Source organism: Euprymna scolopes, chromosome 7 (assembly GCF_053919585.1).
Source record: "Euprymna scolopes isolate OS-2025 chromosome 7, ASM5391958v1, whole genome shotgun sequence".
NCBI classification, from domain to species: domain Eukaryota; kingdom Metazoa; phylum Mollusca; class Cephalopoda; order Sepiida; family Sepiolidae; genus Euprymna; species Euprymna scolopes.
The window spans coordinates 37485283-37507893 of NC_136488.1; the positions used below are offsets into that span (position 1 = coordinate 37485283).

Consider the following 22611-nt stretch of genomic DNA (forward strand, 5'->3'; position numbering starts at 1 on the left):
CCAGGGATTCAATGACATAGCTCTGCTTCTGATCCACATCCATAAAAGGAGGTTGCTTTCTTAAATCTCACACCATCAATATCTGCAACAGAGAGATGAAACTTTCAGGTCATGAATGCATAAGTTCAGTTATCATAACAATGCAATTTGCAATTCCCTCTGATCTATTTGGATGGAATAACAAAATTGAAGGCATTACCTTTGGAATGCACCTCATGTATGTATGTATGTATATATATATATATATATATATATATTATATATATATATATTATATATACTAGCATGAGTGCCCGGTGTTGCCCAGGTATTTGGAGATGTATGTTGAGCAAAAAAAAAAAAAAAACGGTCAATTTTTTTAACTTTGACCCCTATTATGCTCCCTTAAAATTTATTGTTTTGGGCTCAAATGGAGTTATTAAGTTAGATCCATGTCCAAGGAACCTATATCTGAAATTTCAAATGTTTAGACTCAAAATTGTCGGAGGAGTTTGGTAGAGTTCTCAAAGGTCAAAGCGTTGAACTTTGACTCCTTAATCGCCAAATTTCTGGCCGAAAACCGATCACATCGATTTTCCCAAATCTCAGTACTCTTTATATCAAATTTCGAGTATGTAGACTTAAAATTGACAGAGTTATTGCGTATGGAAATGTACACACACAGACACACACATACACACACAGACAGACACTTTCACTTTTATAGATATATAGATATTATTGATAGTGGTGTAATGGTTACCAGTGTGAGTCATGTTAGAATTCTGTTATGATTATTGTATTATTTTCATGAATAACACTGGGAAAAGTATGTCTTTTTGTTGTAGATTATTGATGAAATAATAGTCATTGTTATTTTCTTTATCACATTTTTTTCTTTTTTACATTTCAAAATTGCAGTTTTATTTTGTTTACTTTATATAATTATTCTGGGGGGAAAAATATTGTTTAAAAAGTTGATGTTAATGGAATAAAAACTGTTTCAAAAGAAAAGTTTTGTTTATATTTTTGCAGGTTTTCATTTTCCTAGTTTTACAAGTATGATATCAAGAAAAGTGATTGAGCAAGAGCGATCGTTAACATATAGCTTTGTATCATCCGGATCTTTTCTGGGGTAAGTTTCATGAAAAAAAATTATAAATCTCTTTAATTTTCTTTTTATTAAATTATGTTTTAACTTGATATCACCAAAAGAATATCAAATTGTTTCTCTTTCCTTGTGTGTTAGAGAGTGACCAAATACAAAAATCCATTTTTTTCTTTTCCAGCACTCTCTTCACTGGAAGTATAGGCTCTTTGCTGTTAGATAACTATGGTTGGCACAGTGCATTCTATTTTACTGGTAAGCATTTCTTTTCTCTCCATTTTTTTATCTGTTCACAAATTTCAAATAAAATATGAATTTATTTTATTTAAGAAACCTGCGTCTATAATATAAAATTTAAATCTAAATAATAGCAAATTCAATGTCAATATTAATTTCACTATATTTTTTTTCCCCTTTTCCTTCACAATTCGGTTTGGGTATATATTTTTTGTTTCTGAATTTTGAAATGAGGTTAAAATAATTTGTATTATTCTGACTGGAATTCTTATCCTGAATGTTATTTGAACAATGTTTCTGTCATTGTAACCTCCGACTTTCTTCAAGTGTATCTTGTTGAACACTGGAAAATTTATGTCAGACACTGAAATCTGATTTATTTAATCCAAAGGTGCAGAATGCTCTTGCTCTAAATATATTTTGAGCATCACCCATACTGAGGATTGAATTTCAACCTCCAGAAGAGTATAACTTACAACTGAATTTTACCAAATAATTTATCTCCTATGCCACAGATCCTTATATATTTAAAAAAAAAAAAAAAAAAAATTTTTTTATTTCTTAAGAAGCCATTAATTTTCTTAAATAGTTCTTATTCCATGTCTCGTTGAATATTCCAATAAGAAGATGGCCAACTTTGACTCAACCATTCTCTTATTTAAGGCAATAGCATTTAATAAGAGAATGAACAGAGTCAAATATTCCTAAAAATCAACTTTTAAAAGGCAATTCTTCAATTGGTACTCTATCACACTTTGACCCAAAACTTTTTAATAAAACTATTCAAGCCAAATTTTTTAATGTTCGGCATTTTATTTTTAAATGAGGAAAACCCCACTATTCCAATCCACAGTGTCTTATTTCCCATTTTGAGAGGAACAAGCTCTCCAAAATGAGGTGCTCTAGATTGATATTTTTATTTAAAAAAAATGCATTTATTTAAATGTATTTTGTTTAAATGTATTTTGTTCCTTACATTGAAAGATTTACTTTGTATTTGGTTTGTAAATATAAATAAAAAGAACACATTATTTGGTTTGAAAAGTTTTATTAAAAGATTTTGTATATATATATATATATATATATATATAAGGTAAAATTAAAAGCCAAGAACAATGCGAGATTTTTTTTTTATATAGAGTAAAATTAAATGTTTATAGAACATATTCGCACTTTCATTAATTCAGAACCAGATTTTCACATCAACATTCTTGCTTCTTCAAGAAACGTAGGTCAACTTCGTATCCTCGAATCTTTAATTATTTCAAAAAATACTCCCACACTAAACAATAGACTGGAATTGAGCTCCGCTTTTATAATATAAGTTTAAAACATAAGAAAAACAATAATTAAAATAATAATAAAAAAAAACAAGCAAAAAAAACCCCTTGCTTGAATAGTCATCTCCCTTGATTCACAAACGCAACAAGTATTTCAAACACCAACTGATTTATTTTAACGTTCTCCTAACGTCATTTTTTGTTCTATATTTCGCGGTATCACGTGGCAAACTCTGCGGCTGCTTTTCCAATTTTGAACACTCTTCCGCTGTCTTCTCTTGAAAAAGGACTAATAGGTCTGAAATATATTGAGATTTATAACACCATTGAATACAACAGAAAAAAAAAAAATGACTGTTGTTTAGAGTTAAAATTTGTGTGAAAAAGAAAAAACAAACAACAAAAAAAAGAAATTTATTTCTTTTGTTTTCATTTAATTTTACTCTATGTAAAAAAAAAAAATCTCGCATTATTCTTGGCTTTTAATTTTACCTTATAATTTTCTTCAACAATGCTTCAAGCAAACTACAATCTACTTATATATATATAAAAGAATGCACTCTACATAAAAATAAATTTTGGTTGTGAATATGTAAAAGGTCATGGTCAAACCAGTGTCAATCAAAATCTGTTCTTTTTCTCAGTCGATTGGGGTCCTTGTTCTTGTCTTGATGTAAGGCATTTTCAACAGAATAACAAATTCAAATCAATTAAGCAATTAGTCAATCAAATAATTCATGAAATAAGAATCTAAAATACAAGCGTAAAAAAATCCAAGTATGAACTGTAGGATAAAAACTTTTTAATAATTTGAAAATTAAATAATTAATGAAGTTGTATTTTATAATATTCACAATAATGAGTAAGCTACCTAGGTGTGTCTTAATTATATAATCTGCATTTTACCTCTGACAAGATGAGGTTTGTTTTTGGTCAAGTTTATTTGTTCAATTACAGTCTAGTATCCATATCACTGGACCAATTGTCATCAAACTTATGACCGATATTTTGACTAATTTTAAACTGATTAAATTTTGAGATATGTAGGTTAGGTCATGAAAAGGTGAAAATCGCACTTCTGGTGATAACTTAGGTTTAGTTCATCATAGAGACTTACTACTTTACCCATATTATAGCCAATGAAATCACTTATCTTATATGATCTAGAAAAATTCTGTCATGGTCAAAATTTTGGCAGAATTTCAATTTTTTTCAAATATGGATCTGATGCTCTTCGATAACAGTAAGAACCATGCCAAAGTTTGGTCTAATCAGATAAATAGTTCTTGAGTTATCAATGCTTCTATGATATAATGTCAAGAATATGTCATGCAATATGAAAAATTAAAACCTAGATAAAATGTTGGCTCATCTTTATGATTTTGGTAGAGGTCTGTAGTCTTACAATTGACTTATGTTATTATAATTGCTTAATTTTTATTTAAAAACAATATTAAAAATGTCTTAAAATGAAAAAAATTTATTTTCCCCTGAGCTTTCACATTGCAACGAAAAAATGCAAAAATAAAAATGAGATTCTATTTTTTTTGTGTGATTACACCTTGGAAATAACTGGAAATTTTCTTTTTCATTTTTAGAATTAGAGTGTAAATTCAGTTTATTATATACCTTTAATGTTAAATGGTCACCTAGTTGTTGATCACACAGCACAGAATGGGTAACCATATATATTTCTATTTATAAAATGATTGCCATTAAAAGTGTTATTTTTTTCAATTTCTACACAAACTTAAGCAACGTTAATAAAGGCAATTTTGGGGGTTGTGGGGAGCTGAAAAGAGGGGATTTTCCCCCATGTTATTCTGTAAATGATGTTCTTCCTTTTCTATGTTTTACCTGTCTTCATTTTATCTTCATTTTTTTTTGTTTCACACTTTTTCTCTTACGTCTCATTTTTTTCTAAAATTACAATCTCATCATATAAGTTAATTTGATTGCATTGTTTTGGCATAGACCAAGACAACGCATTCAAATTAACTTCTCTAAGATTTTTAATATTTATTAGCAATAGCAATGATTGATAAGATTGCTAACTACTGTACAATTGCTCAAATTTTGAATCATAACTTGAAATATTAGCCATACTGAAGAGTGAAGCTGCTATCTGTGGATGACTATAACATATATATATTAATAAATATTTTTTAATATCCAGAGATATGTTTCATGTTCACCAACATTCATCAGTATGCATGTAATTACTGCTGACTAAATAATTCAAACTCTGGATCCAAATATCTCAGACCTCAGCTTCAGCTGAGAAACAGACAGATTATTAAGTTGAGACTCTCTCTCTCTTTCTCTGGGGAGATCTACAAGAAAGTAAGGATTCTTGCTCTATATGGCTGACATTTTATTAACACCTTTATTATTTGTCATGCTCTCAAAAGTTTTGGAAAAATATATTTAATTTACAGAATGTTTTTCAGTATGATAATGAAGGTTTTAAGCATTGTTATTAGAAATATATTTGTTCAACTTTTAATCAAATATTGTAATGCCACTTATATTACATATGCCTTTTATGATAATGTAGTAGATCACAACAGTTTTGGCAAATTGTAGACGTTTTTAAAGTGATCATCATAGAAGTTTTTTCGTTTTTCTTCCATCTTCTCATTATTTTATTTTGTTTTTATTGTTACTTTATATTTTATAGTTCTTAATTCAAAAACTTGTGTAAATTTCTAATGCTAAATTTTGAAAAATTTTCAACTACATCTGGACAGACTGTGTGTGCACCCAATCATTTGTCTTCATATTTAAATAAATACTAGCAGAGAGACTCAATGTTGCTTGAGATCAAATGAGAATCAACAAATTTTCTACACTTTTCTACACTTTCAATACTTTTATTGTCATAAATATTGGAGAAATCTTGCATTTTTCAATCAAATCGATTGATTGCCTGCTCTAGTCGGGGACTCACTGTGGTGGATCGAGATAAATCCACAATATATTTTAGTTTATATATATATATATTTACATTGCGCTGTAGTGAACCTACTGTTGATTTTATAAAATTATTTTTAATCGCTTGAATTAAAATTTAAAATGCAAAAGTTAAATATCGTGGTTTAATCAGATTTTTTTTTATTTTTGATACTTATCAGAGGCATTCTAATACAGAACCTAGTCAAGAACACCCCCAGACACATAAAGTACATTTGTGTGAAATTTAAAAAACATTGATCCAGGCATTTCAGAATCCATAGGGAACAAACTCACACAAAGTGTCTATTATATACAAGTAGAGTAGATAGACATTAGTCATGTTTGATTATTAAACTTGTTACATGCCAAAAATGAAATTTATTTCACATTTCTTTATTCAATTGTATGATTAGCTAAAAAACAAAAGTCTGTGTTATTAAGTGTGTCTATTTTTTTAATTTATTATTATTTTTGAAATGGTCAATTTTTTTTGGTTTAATTGGTTAAGAAAACAATAAGGAAGCCATTTTGTTCATTGCATTTCTTATTTGTTTTTTTGTCTTTTTTTCAGGGATATGTGGAATAATATGGTTACTACTTTTACGCTATTGTTTAATTTCAAAACATCGAGAAAAGTATGTAGTGGTGTCTTTGGCAGATAATGTTGTGGCACCAGGGAAGACGGTTCCAAAAGATACATCTTCCGTACCTTGGTTAACTTTATTTACCAAGTGTGCATTTTGGTGAGTGGACATCTTATTGCTATCTTTTCATTAGATGTTGTTCACTTTCCATTTTAAATTGACTGATATTTGTTGGTGATAACTATTTTTTTCTTTGCAGTCAAATGAGAAGCAAAGCTATTGCATTTATATTCAATTTCATAATAGATTTTTATTTTTCAATACAATATATTGTATTGAAAAAAATTATTAAAAAACAAATTTTATAGGTTTCTGATAAAAATTAAAATTACTTAGTACTAGATAATTTATCTAGTCTTCCTATGAAATTTTATAGGCAGTTTTAAAAATATTTAAAACCTTTTCAAAACTAATTCTTATTCTAATACCTTCTAACCCTTAAAATATTTGCTCAGTGGAGTAATTCTTTCTGAGTTTCAAATCTATTAATACAACTTTGTATAAAAACTAGATCAAAGACTTTAAAGAAATTTTGTAAAATGAAAGATGTTTGCTTAATATTTATAGAAAATAAGAAAACATAATGTTAAAATTTGCGAAAGATAATATGCAAACTGAAGAAGAAAAAAAATGAAGGGAACAAAATACCAGTCTGTAACACGATGTGGGTTCAGTGATAAAAAAAACTTGATCGCAAGTGCTGTGTAATTTTTTTTTTTTTTTTTTTTTTGACAACGTCTATGACGATGAAAGAGATTCTTAAAGTGGATAGCGTGTTTGAAAGTTTGTAAAAGAAAACAAGTAAACAGGTTATTTAACGTTGGTTTAATGCTTTTCTCTCTCGCGTATGTTTCGATCTTACTTGACACTGGGTGAAATAATGTCTCTTAGTGACACGATATTTTAATGTTAGTAACCATTTGTTTATAAAGTGAAGAACTGGATTCCAGAATATGAGAATTATCAGAGCTCAGCCAATCAGAATGGACGGACTTTGGCGAGGGAGGATTTATTATTTATGAATTAGAAATTAGAAAGATTATGTTAGATCTATGTATGTATGTATGAGCCAGTTATGGTTGGTGTAATCACAAAATCTACAGAATGTGTAAAATTCTTCCCAGTAACTAATGGTAGCAGTGGTAGGACTAAATATTTAGAGAGAAAAATAGGAACTCCTTCCTCTAACAATGTGATTGTGATGGTGGTGTTCTTAGGATGTAATGTAGTATATTATTATTGTGACTGAATGTGCCTGAAATGGTGTTTGAAAGCTACATAAGATAGTGGCTATTAGTCTAGCTGTATTTAATTTGTATGTGGCATCTCTCGTTGCAAATCTATGATACTTTGATGCAGAGGGAAATTCCTGTAGCTACTTTATTAATATAGAGACAAATAAGTGCAATAAAGCTACAATTCAACAAATGTTGAATTCAAGTAACTGACATTTTTGTCTATATGAAGTTAGATAAATGCTAAGATGAAATTGATGAATGAGTGAAGTAGGAATGGAGGTTCCATTTACATCACCTTTAAAATATCCTTTCAATTTGAACACGGAAAGAATGGTTATATATTTTAGTTTAATTTGATATTTTATGCAGCTTTACATAGCATTCATTTATATGTTGATTTTTGTAGGATTTATTACAACAATGTTCATTGAATGTGATGGTCTATAATACCTTCATGAAATGAGAGATTAATCTGATTCAAAGACCCCCCGTTTTAATTCTTCAAGTTCAAGTAAACACGTGTAATATGAAATATATCATTAAAATAACAAATTTACAAAATAAAACAAGAATCTCTAATAAATTTAAACCTTAAATTTTAAATGTTTTGTAGAATCGAAATCATATCAATTTTGATCAAAATTAGAATAAGGATTCTAGACATAAGATTTAATCTTATTATATTATAAAACTCAAATCATCTTGCTTGGGCGTTTAAACCATGTTTCCAGTTCTGCTTTACGATGCACATGCATAAAGAAATAAAAACAAAGCCATGAAAGCTGCTTTTTTTTATCAACAATTTTTTCGCATTTAAAATATGAAAATAAAAATAAAAAATCCCCTTTACTCTTTTATTTACAAATTTTATTTGCATTTTTCATTCCAAGTTAGACTTGTTTTCAAACAAAACCAAAATAAATGTTTACGATTTAATGTCTTTTATATATTCTAGAATTGACAATTTAAAGGCGACAAAATTACTCAAATCAGCTTACTTAGTTGTTGAAACCTTGTTAATAAAAGGAAAATACTTAACGGTCAATATATAACAACATCTAACTTTTTTTTATAAATATTTTTTTAAAAATTGGTTTGAATTACAAATAAAAAAAATTGGGCAAGATTGGAAATTGAGTGGTAAAATTCTCTTGATCCCTATATCACATAAAAGTAATCGATTAATAATCACTTATGTTACTATCAAAAAAATATGTAAAAATAATATCGATATTTCAGAAGTCAACAGTTTTAAATAAGCAGCAATTCTTTTCAAAGATAAATAAATATAAACAAAACTTAAAAAATACTAAACACTTTTTATTTATTTTAAACAATATATACAAAACTTTAAAAATTTTAAACAATATAAATAAAACTTTTTATAATTTTGAACATTATAAACCTTTTTAATTTTAAACAATATAAATAGAAATTTTTATTTTATATAATTTACAAATATTGTTCACGAATGCTTTTGATTATACTATGTATGGTTTTAGCGTCCCAAATTTTTAAAAAGGATGATTTCGATTGTATTTTCATTGTAAATTGGAATCGTTTTCAAACAAAAAAACAAAATAAATGTTTTTCTAATGTAAAACCCCCCCAAAAAAACTACTTGATCAATTTGCATATATTTAAAAATATTTAGTATTTTTTTATAACCTAACTCAATATAGTTCACCTTGTAAAAAAAAAAAAAAAAAAAAAAAAAAATCAAAATCTTTTTTTTTTTTTTTAGCTAATACGTTACACAGCCTTTAAAGATATAAAAGAAGGAATTTTTAAATAAAATATTAAAAACTTAACATTTTAAGGTGGGGTATCACTTATATTAATTCGATATAAAATGAGCACCCACTTCTTGGCCATGAAGTGGTAATCGAGACGTAATCAATTGTATTTTTCCAAGTTTAGTGGTGGATGGGGAGGAGTAAGAGGGAACGAGGGGTGAGGCGGTCATAAGTTCCTAACATTTTTAAAATACGTAGAAACACTTCAAAACGTGTGTGTTGGGGTGGGGGTTAAATTAAAAAAAAATTCTTATTTAAGATTTGCTTTGCACTGTTAAATATTACTTAACTAGCAGTATCTGCTAATCGGCGTCGCCTGGTGAAAGCATGCCCACTTGATAAAAATTATAGTATCGTCATTGTTGCTGTATCTCCCCCCCCCCCCCCAATGCTACGAACCAGGTCACATTTACCAAAAATTAAAAAAAAAAATAAATGAAATATTTCCTTATTTTATATTTCTGATGTAATTCCCTTATTCCTTCCCCCCAATTTAATTTGTCATATTTTGGGGTTAGTTTTGTTTATGAAATTGTTAGGTGAAAGTACAGAATGGCCTCATAAAAAAGTTTAATCTCAGATCTACCGCCAAAAAAGAATTAATTTATCTTATTTTATGTTTTAAATGTAAACCTCCCCCCTGCCCCGTCGCAAAAAAAATAAAGAAAAAATTGTCATGTTTTACTGTCTTCCCTCCCCCCTCAATCACCAAACTTTAAAAAAATGCTAGGGGTGACATGTCTCGTTGAACACTAGGTGGTCAAAAAGTGGGTGTGCATGTTACGATAAAGTTATATAGGAAAGTGATCCCCCACTCTAATAAGTTAAATTTTAAATTATTATCAAAATTTGTGCTTTCATATAATTTATAAAGGTGTAGCAAAAAAAAGTAGATCTTAATATTTTTATGGGTTAAACAGCACTGGATCATGGTGTAAAAATTTACCATTTTATTGCCCCTCTTTGTGTTTCTCTCTCTCTCTCTGCTGATACGATGATTTTAATCTCTCTATCTATCTCTGTCACTCTGTTTCTCTCGCTTCGGTTCTTTCATGTATTTATCAGTTATCATGTTTTTGTATTAACGGCAATACTTGTTTTCAATAATTTTAGATATCACCGTAAGAAAAAAGAAAAGAAATGCAACCTCTCTTTCTTTCTCTCTCTCTCTGGTTCTGTTTTTGTATGTCTACTTCTCTCACTTTCTCTATCTCCCTCTAATGACATTTAGAGAGAGAAAGGGATGGAGAGGGAGCAGGATTGAGAAGCAAATAACTTTGATGAGGCACAGTAATCGCTTTATTTAATGTAAAAATCTGGCCTCCTCTATCGATAAACGCCATATTAGATAACGACTTGATTGAGTGTTTTTTTAGTGTTTAGAATAGTATTCTTGAATAAGAGATCGGTATGATCTAAGCCAATCAGGATAGGATTACTGTAAGGAAGAAGTTATTATTTTTCAAATAGATGAACGGGAATTTAATGGTTGGGCTCTAAGTTTATGAATCTGTTAAGAAGGGTATAACCACAGTATCCATAACTTGTACATAAATGTAGGTTACGCCGATGATGAACATGGTGCGCCTTGGAATATACGAAATAATGTGTATGTAAATGCGTTCTATAGGTAAATAAGATGATGGCTAATGGTGTAAACATGATAAATTTTTATATGCCATCTGTTATTGTCAACCTACGCTAGTTTCATCCAGAGGGGAAAAATTGTGCCTCTTTTGTTGTATATAAGAGTAATTATTTCTCGATATTTTTAACATACACAAAAAACTAGGGTGGCCATGTACAATGCACACTCCCTCATCATATTTTTCTTCTTTTCATTCTTTTTCAATTTTTTTTCAATGGATTACACCCCTCTTATATAAAGGATGCTTCATTTAATCTAAAGGCAATGATGTTAAGACCTTTATTATCCAATGTATTCCGTATTGTTTTAATGGTTGCCATGTTTGTTTTTGTGCGCACATTCAATTTTTGTGCATTTATACATTAATTTTGTATAGTCACTTACACTTTTATACATTAATTCTGTATACCCTTGATTCGATAGTTAGCTATAACATATACTGACCCAACGGGTTGTCTAGTATAATTATAAATCTTTGATTTTAATTTTTGTAATGGAACATAAGTGGTACAAAATTGATTTTCTCCACTCTTGTAGTTCATTAGCTCAGATCTTAGTATTAATATCTTTGTTTAGTCACACTGAGGAGTCATGAAATGATGAAATATCTTGCTGTGGATAACAATAGTTTAGATATAATATGCATATAATTAATTTCTTTTGATAAAATGTATAGAAAAATAAATGGAAAAAATGGATGCACTGCAAGATATATAAGTTCAAAACACATCAGTTAACTAATATTTTGTTTCTAAATGACTGATGTTTTGGGTAGAACTTATATATTTTTCAGTGTATCCATTTTTGTTATTATACGAAATGAGTTTGTCATTGTTTGTTTGCCAATATTTTTTTTTTTTAATACAAATTAGTCACTATTTATTAAGGCCCAAAGGCCATTTGAGGATAAAGATTAATAAGTTTGTCAAGTAGATGGTGTAACAACACTTTGAGAATTAGTTATGATGGTTGAAACTGAGGAGAATTTGATTATTGGAGAAGATAGTTCAAGAATTTGTAAATATTTGACTTAAAAAAAACCCCAAAAAACTCTGCTGTAGATAGTTGGGATGCAGCCCTGTGGTATTATGTTCCACAGACAGGTAGTTCTTGCAAAGAAACTTTGCTTATGCAAGTTGTTAATTTGAAGTACATAGAAAGGGGAATCTAAGTACATTATAGGGTAATCATAGATTCAAGGTCAATTGAATATCATTTCTAGATATTCTATAACTAGCATCTACCATGAAAATAATGAGAGAGTAGAGAAATACTGGCATTTTATTTCTCTGTGAGAAAAAAATTCTAGGGAAGAGAATTCAAAATCAATTTTGTACTCTTTCAAGGCAGGAAAGAATGCTCTAAGCAGTACCTTCCCAGATGTTTCAACAGTACTCCATCTTAGGATGTATTTAACTCTTATACAGGTAAAAGATTGTGTCAGGAATGAGATACTTTTTCAAGTGATTGAATGCTCCAACCATCTTTCCAGTGACCTTATCAACACATTTGTCTTCCATTTTGGGTCTGAAGTAAAGGTCAATCCTAGAAGTTTATCAAAGCATAGGGTTTCCTCAAGGAAAGGAGCCATTCATTTCGATTGAGCCAAAATGAGGATCTGACCATTGATGGGTGAAAAGAGATCAGCTTAGTTTTAGATGTATTAAAAGTAACCAACCACCTTTGCACATTGTGCTTCAGGTTGGAAGAGAGAGAAACAAGACAGATCTTTAATGCACATCAGTGTTGCCATAGATGGTTGTCATCACTCATGACAACAAGTGATCTTATGTGATTTGGGAAATCATTGAAGATCAAGAGAGGGTTGTGCTCAGAATGGATCCTTGAGACATGCCAGCATTGATACTGTGTATCAGATATTAAACCCAATAAAACGGCTACTTTTATAAGCGTATCAGAAAGAAAGAATTTGATGGTGGAATAGACATTTTTAGATATTCTATAACTATCAAATTTGTGAAGCAAACCTTTGTACCGAACCCTATTGAAGGCTTTTGACATGCCAAGAGCTGTTACTCTAGAAACTGATTCTGTTTTATATTACAGTCAGCATATCAGCTGCTTTAATAATACAAAATACTGCTAGATATATCTTAGTTCTGGGATTAAGTTATGTTAAAAAAAAAAATTTTTGTTGTTCAGTAGCTGTAATTTATAATTAACTGAACAAGTCACCTATCTCTCTCTTAATTACGACTGCTCTTGTTCCCTCCCACTCTATGTTGATTCAATCACTGTGAAATATTTGTTAATGTCTCTTTGAGCCATTACGCAGTTGGCAGATGTCTTCATTTTGGAAAATACAGCAGAAGCAACATCTATTGTCATTTTAAGATATGCAACCTGGTGTAATCTTAGGATCTGTAAGGTGAGTTATAACTTAAAGAATTGTATCAACTCTGTTATGAGTTTTGTCATATACTGTTTGAATATATAATTGATTTTTCAGAAACCTAAAATTTCTATTCTCATTGTAGATTTTTTAAACATTATATATATTGATTTTAATGATTTTTTTTCCTGAAATTTTCTAAAACATATGCTACCTGCTTGTGCTTAACTTTCCAGGTCTCTTATAGTTGGCCATTTTTGCGAAAACAATGCATTTTTTGTTCTTCTGTCTTGGATGCCAACATATTTTCATGAAAGTTTCCCTTCTGCAAAGGTAAAATAAAATCTTTTTTCTCTTATTTTTCACTTTTTTGAAAGAATCGAATATGATGTACAAATTAGAAAGAAAAAGTAACTTATTATTATTAATTTATTAAATATTACATATTGGAGAAATGTTTTTTTTCTTGGGCTTGAGTTTTTAAAAAAATTTTTTTTTTTTTTATTAAAAATATTTTTTTTTAAATTACATCATTATGAAATTTGGCTCTGTACATACCTGAAATCTGGGTTGGATTAAGCATTTTGTATCTATTAAAAACATTTTTCTTCACTCTGTATACTTAAAATATTGAAATATGCAAATGGATTCGTTCTTGTTGATCGTAAAAGAAATATGGAAAAAATCCTGTAAATCTATTCATGAGGCTTAAAATCAGCTCTTCAGTGCTAAAGCATTTGCTTTACATGTTAAGTGTTTGAATTTTGGTCTGCTTATCCCAGCAATTATTTCCAATATTCTTGTATTTCTTTTTGCCAAGTCAGGAGAAGTGATTAGGAGTTGTGCAACTCTTTCTTTATGGTGAACTCATAACACAACATTTGAGAGTACCGATTGCCTCTTGAGAAAGAACCTAATCCAATAAATTGAAAACTATATTATTAGCAACTATTTGCTTTCTTATCCTTGTATCTGTCTATTGTGAATATTTCTTTGTATATTTTTTAAAAGCTTGTTTAATATTTTTCCTGAAAAGAAAAAAGTATCCATCCAAGCTAATTTCTGAGATCACCAAGTTGAAATTTATCCCCCCCCCCCCGAAATTAGGTTATAGTCAGGTAACACACTTTTAGCATAGTGTTACTGGAAGTGATGACAAGGCAAATCAGTTTCTTCACATTTTCTCTCGCGCCTATATTTCCCCTGTGCATGTACTCTTTTTTATTACGTTTTCCAATCATCCTTTTTTTTATTTAATAGTCATTGAAAAATTGTATAAGTATTATTGAAATTAGTTTTTTTTTAAGAATTATTGAAAATATTTTTGCACTCATTTTTTTTTTTTTTTAAAGAATTGTTGAAGACACATTTGAAAATCTTTTGGAACTATTTTGGGAATATTATGTATTGGATATGTCTTATTATATTTGAAATATTGTTATTTTGATTTCAATAATTTCATTTTTATACTTTCATAAGCATGTATTTATTATATGAATTCAAATAAAAAACGTTTTTAAAATTAATAACTATTTATAATTTCATAAACATATTTCTTATAAAATAAAAACATTTTAAATTTTGTTATTTTTATTGTATATTTTTCAATAATGTCCTTTTCTAATATGTTATTTCAATACATTAATATATCTATAAAAGCCATTAACAAACCGAAATAATATTATTTTGAAACCTATTCAAAACATCGATAGTGTAGGGTGTATTACAACTATTCTGTATTTTCACCTAACAATTTAACAAACTAAAGATACCATTAAACCTGAATTTAAAGCACAGCGGTTGTTTATTTTTTACTTAATGTATATATAAATGTAACTATTAACTAATATTGAGTGAATTAAAGCCCCCCCCCCCCCCTTAAAAAAGTAAATAAAAAAAAAGGATTTAAAGCACTACATTTGTTATGGTCTTTTCGTTAACATAGTAATGCCCATTGTTCATAAAAACGCTTTGGAGATTTCAAGATTTCAGAGTAGTTCTATTAAAACACTTTGTCCTCAAAATACAACCATTTTGTTTGAAAATGAATATCCTTTTACATACTTTAATTAATAATAATGTACATCATATATATTTGAAGCATATTTAGGAAAGTAAGGATAAAAATGTTAATGCTTTGAAACAGCCATTTTACATCATATATTTATTTTTGTAACTCCCACTGTGTTTAAAAACTCTGTACCATTTCTTTGAGGAATTTTGTCATGAAATTTGGAAAACAATCAGAAAGAACATAGATCTCACTTCTTGTGGAAGTACAAAATAAATTGTTTATTTTTGTTTTTTAAAAATAAAATTTCAACATGATGTGTCTTGAATATTTTTTTCTAAATATTTTTTGTACCCCAACTAATAAGTAAAATAATGTTTTTATTATTTTTATGTATTAAAATGATAATTCTATGTTAATTTTTCTTTTGGTACTGGTGGTTTTTAATGATGCTCCCCCTAAAATGTTAACCCGTTTTCAACGAAAGTAAAATGTAACTAGTAGCGCTCATACTGAACAAACTGAAGCAGTAGCAGCAGCTCTTTAATTTGAAGCCACAAGTTTTTTGAATTACGTTTATTTTAAAAATAAAAACTTGTTTAAAATTAGTATGGGTTTGTAATTCAATTCTTTTATAGAATTTCCTTAAAAAAATTTGTAGTTGTAGCCCTTCTTTGAAACTAAGTTTGGGTCTCTTTGGACTTGTTGGCTGGCGCCGAGTCCTGTTGTCATGCCCAGGGTCTGCCAGTGGCCCCCTGATTGCACTTGGGGATCACCACACTCTTCAGCACATCCAGGTACACTTTGGTGTTGATTTTCAAGCCGACTTCGAAGATGTGAAGTAGCATGATGTGGCCCTCACTTTAAACCACACCAAACACCATAACTGTGGTTGGAAACTTCATTGAGCTGTGCTCTCAAGCATTGAACCATATGGATTTGCATTTTGAGGGTGCTGGCAATGGTCCTGTTGTCATAACTTGGATTGGTAGAGCGCATGAGTTGTACAGCGATGCATCTCTGATCTCGCTTGCTGAACATTGTCATTTTCAGACATGATAGAAGGCTCGTATCGCTCTTAAGATTTGTACAAAACTGGCCAACTAGTATATGGTCTGCAAAAAAAAAACAAAAAAAAACATTAAAAACACAATTGTCTATCAAAAAATGAAAAAAGACCTCCCCCCCCCCCCCAGACACATAACAAAAAAAACCCCAAAAAACACAGGATTTGTCTCTAGTAAAAAAATAAAATAACTATCCTAAAACAAAAAAAAAACTGTAATTTTTGGAGTGGGGAGGGGCAATTATTATTTATGTATGAAATGCGCATAAGTTGACTGTAAACAAAATGAAATAATAACGGACGCATGTAATAATTGAACTCTATAAAATATTTGGTAACTGTGTAAACTGCTGTAAGAGAAGGAGGACAATACAATACCACCTCTAAATGTTAACTGTTTGGGAGAGTGTATCTTGCCGGAAAAAAAAGAAAGGATAATATTATCAAAACCTACAACAGATATTGGCTAGTAATCTGACCATATTGAATTTATATGTGGCATCTGCATTTGCCAAGCTATAACTTTTTTTTTTTTTCCGGAGATTAATAATCTTTATAATTTTATTATATATGGAGATAAAAATAATTTGAAAAATTTCAGTAAAATGCATTCATACAGTTTAAATATATTCGAAAAACTAATTTTGGTTGTTAAATGACAAAATACACTATCTTTTATGCAAGCCATAAATGTTCTTGCAAAAGATGTAAAAAAAAAAAAAAAAAAAAAAAAAAAAACTTGTACAAATTTGGATGAATACTGATAAGTAATAAAAATACTTTTTTATGAAATAATCAAAATACATTTTTGAAATATCATTTTGATCAGTTTTTTAAGGAGTCATTTCATAAAATGTTTGAAAATTTTCCTTTATTTCTAAATTTTAGAGTTGATTACATTTTTCCAAAAAGTAACACATTTTTAAACAAGATTAAGGATTTTATTTAATTTTTAATTTTTCTTGATAGCTTTTTGATTACAACGAATGCATATTTCTATTTTCAGGGCTGGGTATTCAATGTTGTTCCTTGGGTGGTGACAATACCAAGTTCTATTTTCAGTGGTTGGCTAGCAGATGTTATGATATGCAAAGGTAAGTTTTTTATTTTTTTTAAATTAAAAAATAATTTTCATAGTTTTCAAACCCTTTCTCGCGCCTCGATGAGACACTTTTTCTCGTGTCTGGATGAGCAGCCCTCGCCCCCATCCAATAAATCTTAATACTTTAAAGATTACACAATCAAATTTTATTAAAATTGGGGTGTTGATTGCAATATTAGCCCTGAATTTTAGTTGGATTGGTTCAAGAATTCTTAAGTTATTTAAGTGTAGCTTTCAAAATAAATTACATGTTAGATATTTTATCTGTAAAACCCAATTAATTAAAATATGATCAATTATCTTGAAAAGGTTCTGTCCATCATATTTAAGTTCGAAATCGCATTTTCATCATTAAATACACAAATTCAATAGACACATCTTAAAAATGCTCATTATTGTATTTTCATTCTCTTATATGAAATGCATTTAATTTGTCACAAGTCAAACTAATTCTGAGTTAACTTTAAATTACCATCCCAAACTGGAACCAATCAGTTCATGTGGTTATAATTTATCTTAAAGGGAAATCATAACTGACAAGTTAAAGATGGCTGGTAAAATTGTGAAAAAGAAGTAATTTAGTTTAGAAGCAACTAAGACTTAACATCCAATCATTATTTAAACATTCTCATTTTTTTTCCCCATTTTTTTTGTTATTAGTATTTTTTGCCTTTAAATATTCTGTTTTCTTTTTCTAATAGTGTTGTGACATGGTTTATTTCTAATAGTGTTGTGACATGGTTTATTCTTTTATTTAACTATATTCTTCTAAATGTCTATGAAAGAATGTTTTCAGAAAATAGAAAACATATACCTCAACACTAATGAATTGTTAAATGTTTTTTATTTCTAGGTTATACAGTTACTTTTGTAAGAAAGTTTATGGAAGTAAGTTATTTTCTTTGATTTATTGATTAAAAAAAACAGTTTGATTATTTTTCTGCAATATGTAAGATAAGTAAAGTAAATCAAATTAGAATTTACAATCTTAGATCAAGATTCAGACTTAAAAGCAAAACAATTCCAACATGATTGAAATAGCAAAACCCACAACAATCAAATATGCACCAGCAGAATGGAAACAGTCCTGGAGAATCTTGGAAGAAAAATTAATAATATTCAGAGTTATTTTTACTTACAACTAGATCAACAATAGTTTTTTGGAAGGTATTTCTGCATTCAGACTTAAATTGGTGGTTGTCCTTCAAATGTAATGCTTGCCATACTGCAAACCCAATAAAACATATCCTCACAAATGTTATATTTTCATTGATGAGTAATCAATGAACAAAAAAAAAAAAAAAAATCCTTATACGTACGTGAGGTGTTTATGCAGAGTCTTTTTATTCACTGCATCATCAATGTTTGTCTTTGCCGCATTTCAAGAGTTGCTGTTGATTGTTTTGTCTGTTTAACTAAGACAAATAAAACTTCTTTCAGGAAACAAAGACACAAGATGTTTGCTGGGTTTTCTTCAGGGTTTTGTTTGGAGGGAGTGAATTGATACTGAACAGAGAGACTAATGTTAATAATTATTTACTTTTTAAAATTAACTTTCTAATTTACTGGAATGAGTGACACAGACATTTTTTTTTACTTAGGAGTCACCACTTATCAAAGCCCAAAGGCTACTCGAGGATAAAGATGAATGAATGTAAGGTAGTAATCGTTAATGGTGTAAATGGGATAGAATTTGATATATGGGGCCGGTTCAGCAAAAACTTGACATTGAATTTGAAGGCTAACATGTATTCAACTGGGAAGCAGGCCTTGGTAACATTCGCCTTAGATTATTCTACATTATTGGTTGTGTCTCATTTGCGTGACTTCCTGAAAGAGACTGTCTAAAAACCTTAGTTATCTCTTGCTCAAAAACATGACATCATTCATCATATATCGTTTGACTGTTGTCTTTGGCATTTGACCTCTTGCTCCTGCTTTGTCACTTATCTTTCATTCAACATTGGGAATGATTCTCTTTTATCGACCTGGATTATAATGCACTAAATGTGCCCCTTATCAAAATTCACACTAACTAACGTAATTGCTACTGATGTAGAGTTGCTAGTATGTAGAAGAGAGAGAGACTAATGTTATCTTAGCTAATTTTTTACTTCTTAACATACTTTATAACTTGTTGAAATGAGTGAAGCAGACCAACAGGCATAAAAGTAACATTCACTTTAGATTATTCTACAGTGTTGGCCGTGTCTTGTTCACATGGCTTCTGGAGAGAGACTGATCTGAAAATCTTAGTTTTTCTCACCTCGAAAATGTGACCTCAATTGTCATATCATTCTTCAACTATTTTGTCTACAGCATTTTGACAGCTTTCTCTGCCTTGTCACCCATTTTTATTCAACCCTGGGAACAATTCTGTTTTATAGATCTGGGTTATCATGTACTCAGTGTGACCCATGTCAAAATTAACACTAGTTAACTTAATTGCTATTGACATAAAGTCTCTAATATGTACCATAATTGCATTGATGAGAAAGATTTTACAGCAAATACAATACGGAAGATATATTAAGGGGGGAGCTTATAGAACAGGCATGCTAAACCCAGAATTACTTCAAGTTCATCTGGATTCATTTGTGAGGGTTGTACGTGACTAATTGGATTTGTTTAATAAAAACTAAAGCAGAATATTTTGTTACTTAAACTTGGAAACAACAATATGCACATAAATTATTTAGCCACATTCATGAATGTGAGATAACAATATGCACATAAATTATTTAGCCACATTCATGAATGCGAAACAACAATATGCACATAAATTATTTAGCCACATTCATGAATGTGAGATAACAATATGCACATAAATTATTTAGCCACATTCATGAATGCGAAACAACAATATGCACATAAATTATTTAGCCACATTCATGAATGCGAAACAACAATATGCACATAAATTATTTAGCCACATTCATGAATGCGAGATAACAATATGCACATAAATTATTTAGCCACATTCATGAATGCGAAACAACAATATGCACATAAATTATTTAGCCACATTCATGAATGCGAGATAACAATATGCACATAAATTATTTAGCCACATTCATGAATGCGAAACAACAATATGCACATAAATTATTTAGCCACATTCATGAATGTGAGATAACAATATGCACATAAATTATTTAGCCACATTCATGAATGCGAAACAACAATATGCACATAAATTATTTAGCCACATTCATGAATGCGAGATAACAATATGCACATAAATTATTTAGCCACATTCATGAATGCGAAACAACAATATGCACATAAATTATTTAGCCACATTCATGAATGTGAGATAACAATATGCACATAAATTATTTAGCCACATTCATGAATGCGAAACAACAATATGCACATAAATTATTTAGCCACATTCATGAATGCGAAACAACAATATGCACATAAATTATTTAGCCACATTCATGAATGCGAGATAACAATATGCACATAAATTATTTAGCCACATTCATGAATGCGAAACAACAATATGCACATAAATTATTTAGCCACATTCATGAATGCGAGATAACAATATGCACATAAATTATTTAGCCACATTCATGAATGCGAAACAACAATATGCACATAAATTATTTAGCCACATTCATGAATGCGAGATAACAAGGTTGTTTAACGAAACAAAAAAAAATGCAATGATTTGCATGCAACTACAATAGTTACAATTTGGAATTGATAAAATGTGATGTATCGTTTTTTTAGTGTAAAGTAACGTTTTGAATAAAAAAAAGTAATCTTGTTTTTTAATTTTTAGTGAATTGCACACATTTATTCAGTTTAAATGCATTATAAAAATTGAAAGTTTCACCATTAAATAATGAAATACAGTATTTTTTATGCAGGACACAAGTTTGTTTACAAAAAGTCAAGTTTGACATGCCTGCTAGAAAAAAAAACAACAAAAAAACTATAAGTTGTGAGTCTCTATGTCAAAATTTTAAATAGAAAAATGCAAACATTATCCAAGTCTGGAAATACAAATTAATATTTGAAATTTACTCCATAAATCAATATTTTAAGATAGTAAGGACTTGAAACAGACTTTTATAGGTTTTAGAATTTAATAAGGTTCTTGTCCAGAATTCTACGTTAAAAAGACAAAGATAAAAAAAAAATTGTATGAAGTTCATGTCTGTGACAAAACAATATCATATTCCAAAAACGACATAAATTGATCAAGTAATTTTTTTTATTTTAGAAAGAAAATCACTTTAATCGATTAATAGAAATTCGTAGGGAATTACATTGGGCAAGATCAAAGTGTAGTATCTGTTTTTCAGATGTTGCACTTCCATTTCTTTTTCTCTTTTGGTGGAGGAGCAGTCCTTCACGACTGAGACAATTTTTTATTTTTGTACCTTTTCTCCACGTTAAAAAACGACCCTGGTATCTAACTCTGTCCCGTGGGGAGGCATTGTAAATAGGTACAACATAATTCTTGCAAGTTTGAATTATTTCCCTTTACTCATTTTTTGTTTTTAAAATTGCAGACAAGACAGACGTCCTTCTGTTACACATAGAATTTTCTTGTTTAAAAATAAAACTACTTGATCAATTTACATGATTTTGAGAATATTTTTGTTTCGTTAGGGTATGCACATTATACAGATTTTTCTTGTTGTTTTTTAATATGGGGAAATTCTGGACAAGAATGTTTAATAACCTGGAAAGGTTAAAGAGAAGGAAAGAAATGTTTTAAAATGTAACAAAAAACCAGATTCACTTTTCCTGATCAAGATGTTTTTCTGACTTGCATCATTCTTCTCGTTTCAGACAATAGCGTTATGTGGTAGTGCATTATTCCTCATGCTAATTGGTTATACCTCCAGTTTTGAAGCCTCCCTTTTCTGCTTGGCTTGTGCCGTTGCTTGCTGTGGCTTCCATGGCAGTGGGATTCTGATCAACCCACAGGACATCGCACCAAAACATGCAGGATCAGTATTTGGTAAATCTTTTACATTGATCCCATTTGAAAAAAAAAAAAAATCTTTTTGTTAATAGAATTTGAATTATGAGTTTAAAAGTTGTCCAGAATAAAAATACCTCAAATACTCTCAGGCAATGTGTTTTGACCTACCCCTACATTTACCTTTTCTGTTGTTTCTACCATTTTTATTTAAGTTTGGGATCATATACAAAAGTTATTTTTAATTAT

The 22611-nt window shown here is 29.4% G+C and overlaps 1 protein-coding gene and 1 long non-coding RNA gene across 2 annotated transcripts in view; one reads left to right on the top strand and one right to left on the bottom strand.

Moving 5' to 3' along the window:
* Positions 1 to 22611, top strand: part of LOC145279684 (voltage-gated purine nucleotide uniporter SLC17A9-like) — a 105289-nt gene that overhangs the window by 81160 nt on the left and 1518 nt on the right. The window contains exons 4-10 of the mRNA XM_080130958.1: positions 1015 to 1114; positions 1269 to 1342; positions 6131 to 6302; positions 13475 to 13571; positions 17322 to 17409; positions 18271 to 18305; positions 22230 to 22401. Of these exons, the coding sequence (XP_079987084.1) occupies positions 1015 to 1114; positions 1269 to 1342; positions 6131 to 6302; positions 13475 to 13571; positions 17322 to 17409; positions 18271 to 18305; positions 22230 to 22401 (738 nt within the window). The remainder of the gene's footprint in view (positions 1 to 1014; positions 1115 to 1268; positions 1343 to 6130; positions 6303 to 13474; positions 13572 to 17321; positions 17410 to 18270; positions 18306 to 22229; positions 22402 to 22611) is intronic.
* Positions 16229 to 22611, bottom strand: part of LOC145279685 (uncharacterized) — a 546911-nt gene continuing 540528 nt past the window's right edge. Inside the window, exon 4 of the long non-coding RNA XR_013868426.1 lies at positions 16229 to 16364. This is a non-coding gene — a long non-coding RNA (uncharacterized LOC145279685). The remainder of the gene's footprint in view (positions 16365 to 22611) is intronic.